This window comes from Limanda limanda, chromosome 21, assembly GCF_963576545.1.
Source record: "Limanda limanda chromosome 21, fLimLim1.1, whole genome shotgun sequence".
Classification (NCBI taxonomy): domain Eukaryota; kingdom Metazoa; phylum Chordata; class Actinopteri; order Pleuronectiformes; family Pleuronectidae; genus Limanda; species Limanda limanda.
Genome location: NC_083656.1, coordinates 15,693,320 through 15,698,708, shown reverse-complemented (window position 1 = coordinate 15,698,708; position 5,389 = coordinate 15,693,320). Strand labels below are relative to the sequence as shown.

The window sequence follows — 5,389 nt, the reverse complement described above, 5'->3', positions numbered from 1 at the left end:
GATCACTGTTCTTTTTAATTAATCCATCTATGACTTTTTCACATGATCATACACCATGTAGAAACATGACAATCATTACATTTTCCTAGACCTGAAGATGAGGTCAGCAAACGTCTTAGTTTTTTATCAAACCAACTGTTTAAGATCCAAAGATATGAAACAGACAAAAGCAGACAAGGCTCTCATTTCAGAAGCTGGAAACAGCATTTCTTTTTTTGGACTTGATTGATTGGTTGATTTGTCCGTTGACCAGACATTTCAATCATCTGAGCTCCGGCTAATGTTATTAAACCATCAGTCCTCACAGAACGGCACTTTGGAAACGACTCGATTTCTTTTCTTCGACTTTTATTGCACAAAGGTCTTCCTGAGGAAGCTGTGACCTCTGACACAGTCAACACTAAAAGCACAAAGTGGATATTTATTGAAGCCGGTTGCACTGGATTGCGTGTGTGTGTGTGTGTGTGTGTGTGTGTGTGTGTGTCTGTCTCTCCAAACTTTCAGAAACTAATAAAAACCAGCCTGACCTTAGATATCACTTTGACCATTGTGGATTTTGATGGATTCTTTTGTTTTGAAAACTTGAACACATGACGTAGGAATTATGAAGTTTACTAGCTTGGGCTTGTTCGTATTAACTTGTAACCCCCACAAGGATTTTATCTTAGTGGGATGCGTCCACTCCTTTTTTTTTCTTCCACCACTATTGAAATAAATTCTGATAATTTTCAGTAGTTTTACGGCACTTAGTATATCAAGTGCCTCCATCCAGGTCCCCCAGAGCCTCACAGCCCCCTGCTGCTACCAGTTGATGGGTGGAGAGGGAGGAAGAAAGTGAAGAGGAAAAGAAAAGAAAAAAACTTCTGGGAAAACAAACACTGGTCCTGCGTCTTGGCACTCTTCTCTTAACCCTTTCACTCCCTCTGGCGTGTGGAGAACACCAGCTTACTCCGGGCTGCTTCGATGTTGCATAACTGAAGGTCTCCTGAGGTTTATTCAGAAACATGAATGACAAACTTTCTTTCTTGTTTTTTGTTTTTAATAGCATTTTCCTTTTTTATTGCAAATACATATACAAAAGATTTCTTTGAAGACAGTACAAATACATGGCGGGATGGGGGGGGGGGAGGAGGCGTATTGGGATCCTCGGTTCTTTGATATTGAGAGAAAAGGAAATGGAGCTTGCAGAGCAGAAAGAAAAAGGGATGGTCCCTCTGGTGATCGCACAAACAGAAAAGGCCTGACAGGAGGAAAAAAAACGGAGCGTTTTCCAATTCTTTCAGCCATAGTTTAAAGTCAAACTCAAAGAAATTCACAAATAACAAATAAATCGTACACGTTTTCGTAAGATAGCCCACCCCCGGACCCTCAGAACAACACAAATACATACTTAAAATAGACATTTAGATTAGATAAATAAACCAAAAATAAAAGACGATTACAGCGTGTACCTTTTTTCCTTCTCTCTAAAGTACCCCCTGGGTTGAGAATCTAAATTTTTTAAAATAAGGGGAAATGATATGCCGTCTACACTGCAAAGAGAACAATTCATTAGTTATAAGAATAGTATGCAAAATAATTACTTTGAAATAAAATTAAAGCTAATAAATAAATAAAGTTTGAAAAAAACGAGACTTTGACCTGGGCAGGGGGAGGAGGAGGAGGTTGAGGACACCAGCGTGGTGGGAGACTGCAGAGGGGGGGGGGGGGGGAGACCCGAGGGGTCAAAGGTGACTTCCTGTAGCTGTCAAACACACGCCGTTAGACGGTAAGTGTAATCTCAGCTGTGGCACACACACACACACACACACTCGCACATATATAAAAAGTTTGAGAAAATGTAAAAATCCAAGGCACGGAGGGTTGGTAAGGGGGGGGGGGGGGGGGGGGCGGCGCAGTCTCCCCCTGACAGGACGACACAGCATTGTGAAACAGAGTCCGTCTCTTTTCTCTGCATTGCCAACAGCTTTTTTCAATGATCATGACACATAACTTGAGAAGGAAGAAAAAACTAAATTTGACAGCATGAACAGCTTCAATACAAACCATACTCGCTGAGCGGCACCGGGAAAAATAAGAAATAAAAGACATCAGAAAGTACAGAAGCGTGTAGAAGTGTCGCCACTGAACCTGGTTTGAAAAATATAAAGCTTTTTGGTTTTGCTATCTACAGGTACAAATAATTACCCAAACCCTCTCCTCCCTCCACCCCCACATGGGTTACAAACTGCCAGCGTATGAAGGAAAAAAAAAAGGGAAAAGAAAACATAAACAGTACCTATACGGAAATATCGACAATCAATAAGTCCTCACAGAGGATTTTCTTAAGTCTCTCCATCTCTCTAAAAAATATATATATTTATAGTTTCTATCATGGTACGACAATAGCAAGGCACGACGTGAGCCAATCACAAGTCCAGCTCTCCTCTGCGTTTGAATTCAAGTGTCTGATTTCAAGGGGAAGAACTCTCCCTGGAGTAAAGTGTTTTTTGAATGTGTTTGTGTGTTTTGATCGGATGTGTGTGGCTGTACATCTCATTGGGTGTGTGTGTGTGTTTGTGTGTTTGTGTTGTCTCTCAGTCTGCCGGGGCGGCTCATGGTCTGGTGAGCTGGGTGTACACCGGCGCCTGCTCCCAGTGCTGCGGGCTGCTCTGCGGGATGGAGGGCACCCCTGTGTTGTCGGCAATGGGCGTGTACATGGGCCTCTGACTGGGGCTGCTGCCCATGTAGCTGAAAGTCGAGTACAGCCCCGAGCCCTGCCCGGCCCCCCCGGCCGCGTGGCTGTAGTAGGAGGCCGCCGCCGCGCCGCCGCCCCCCCCCTGGTGGTCGGCGTACTCGTACTGCTGCGCCCGGGAGATGGCCGGGTAGGAGGAGGCGGGGGGGCTGTAGTGCTGCAGGTTGAAAGGGCTGTAGGCGATGTGCTGCGGCGAGCCCTGCTGCTCGCTGTAGTGGCTCGGACTCAGCTGCTCCGTCTTGATCTGGGTCCTTTGAGCCGCCTCCGAGCCGCTGGTCAGGCTGGTCAGGGTGTGCTGCTGTCCCTGCTGGTTCTGGCTTTTCACCAGCCAGGCGGCGGCGGCACCCCCGGCCTGCGGGCTGACCGGGGCGCCACCGCTGATGCTGTAGCTGCCCGTGTAGCTGACGGGCGCGCCGTGGCCAGGGAGGCCCGGGTGGCCGTTGGGAGGCAGGTACTGGTCAAACTCGTTGACGTCGAAGGTCTCGATGTGGGAGATGACGTCGCTGCTGAGCTCGCCGATGTCCACGTCGCGGAAGTCGATGTTGAGCTGGCGCCCGCCGGGACCGTCGGGCAGAGAGCGGACGCCGCCTTCACGCTTTAGGTCCATCTTGCCTGAGCTGACATCTGTCTTTGGGGTGGTTGGGGGGGTAGGGGGCCCCTGGGAGCCTGGGAATACAAAAAAAAAACAATACAAATGAGCATGTGTTGGGGAAGGAATTCTGTAACTTTCAAAAACATGGTGGTGTGGGCAGGATTTGGGGCAATTATGCAATCACTGTCTGAGGGACAAGTGCAACTACTAGGAGGACTTTTGTTTCACTGTTGGAGAGAGTGGGAAACGATATATCGATTTCTTTGTATGTCTGTACATGTAAAGCAATTGACAAATAAAGCTACTATACTATACTATACTTTTCTCTGTGCTCACCTGAGTGTTCACCCGGGGAGTGCACCTCTCCCATGCTGGAGGCCGGGGAGTCCGCCTGCTGCAGAGCTTTGAAGATGGCATTGGGGGAGATGTGCGTCTGCTCGCTGCCGTCCTCCGGCTCGCTCTGTCCGTTCTTGACCGACTTCCTCCGCCGGGGCTGGTACTTGTAGTCCGGGTGATCCTTCTTGTGCTGGACGCGGAGCCGCTCGGCTTCCTCCACAAACGGCCGCTTCTCGCCTTCGTTGAGAAGTCTGTTCGAAAGGGAATAGCGTTAATGGAATACTCGACTAAAACAAGCAATTGCATAAGGAGAAGGGAAATAAAGTGTTTTAAACCAAATCACCACTCAGTTTAAACAGTAATATAGGTTATAAGACAAATTTAAGTTAAGATTCATTGATTTATTCACACACACTGCATCCTTAACCCGTGCGTAAAAGAGTTTTCACACATACCTCCACAGTTTCCCCAGAGTCTTGCTGAGCTCCGCGTTGTGCAGGTGTGGGTACTGATCCGCCAGCTTCCTGCGCGCAGCCTGAGCCCACACCATGAAGGCGTTCATCGGTCTCTTCACATGAGGCTTGTTCTTATTAGATCCGTTAACGCGCACCGGCATGGGCACCAGGGTCCAGTCGTAGCCCTTGAGCACCTGGGACACGGCGTCGCGGATGCAGGCGGGGAACTTGTCCTCCTCGTCCTTCTTGAACTCCAGCAGGGTCCCGTCCGCCCGCAGCAGCCCGTTCTCCGACGGCCGGGTGTTCTCGGTGTCGGACCCGGAGCCGGACGGGCACGGGGAGCCCGCGGAGTCCTCGGACATGCTCGGGCTCGGGACGTCGGAGAGACACTTGTCTTGTTCCTCCGTCATCTTCAGGTACGGGTCGAGGAGATTCATACGCGAAACTGTTCGTTTGCCCCAAATTACGCGTGAAACGGGTGAGTTCTGGAGGTTCTCTCACTAGAGGAAAGACAAGCCTCTGAAAGTCACTTTATCTTTCCCAGGATGAGTAGTGAGAGAAGTGCACAGAAAAAACAGCTGATACTCAGTCTCTCTCTCTCTCTCTCTCTGCCTCTGCTCCGGTGCGTAAAAGCGATTTTGGAGAACGAGCGTCTTTACGCACGGAGCTTGGCACCGGTTCCCCTGGTCGAGTGCGTCTGTGCAAATGGTCCGCGCTTCAAAAAATGGCACAAAAACCAAGGCCAGCTGATGAGAGTTTTTCCTCTCAACTGTGCAGGACGAGACGGTGAAAATGCTCCGTTCCAGAGTCCGAGTACAATCCCCAGGACGCGCGAGTGCTTTGAACTGCGAGCGTTGTGCGTGCAGCGTTTATAAGAGCGTTACCATGCCGCACAGGAAAGCCCGAACCTGATTGGCTGGCAACGTGTGACGCCAAAGTGAGGGAATTTGATCTATCCCTCTTAACCAGCATAGAAAACACAGAGACACTTTCTCCAACACACACACACACACACACACACACACACGCGTGCGCTCGCTGCCCTCCAGCCAGTATATTCTGCACACTGTTTAATTCTGCTGCTGGATTATTTCATATATCTACACTGCATAAGGAAAGAGTGATTTCATTATAACATATACTCACTATATTTCATGTCATTGCACTCCAACTCACCAAAAAGGATCATTCTATCATGAAGGGATGTAGCAAAAAAAAAAAAATCTTTTTACTTTTATTCATAACATCTGTTTTCCAGATGTTATGAATAAA

The 5,389-nt window shown here is 48.5% G+C and overlaps 1 protein-coding gene across 1 annotated transcript; it reads right to left on the bottom strand.

Annotated features, from left to right (window-relative positions):
- Positions 1 to 1,892: 1,892 nt before the first annotated feature.
- Positions 1,893 to 4,943, bottom strand: LOC133027584 (transcription factor Sox-9-A-like). The gene is made up of 3 exons (XM_061094629.1): positions 4,118 to 4,943; positions 3,663 to 3,913; positions 1,893 to 3,400 (listed from the first exon to the last, which is right to left on the bottom strand). The coding sequence occupies exons 1-3, from the start codon at positions 4,552 to 4,554 to the stop codon at positions 2,595 to 2,597; spliced, it is 1,494 nt and encodes a 497-aa protein (XP_060950612.1). The 5' UTR covers positions 4,555 to 4,943; the 3' UTR covers positions 1,893 to 2,594.
- Between the last annotated feature and the right edge of the window lie 446 nt (positions 4,944 to 5,389).

Bases quoted from the DNA above. Each gene is read 5' to 3' on its own strand.
- LOC133027584 (XM_061094629.1), bottom strand. From the start codon at position 4,554: ATGAATCTCCTCGACCCGTACCTGAAGATGACGGAGGAACAAGACAAG. The intron at 3,914-4,117 runs GTATGTGTGAAA...CCTTTCGAACAG, and splicing joins ACTCTGGGGAAACTGTGGAG to ACTTCTCAACGAAGGCGAGA. The intron at 3,401-3,662 runs GTGAGCACAGAG...TTGTATTCCCAG, and splicing joins CTCCCCGGGTGAACACTCAG to GCTCCCAGGGGCCCCCTACC.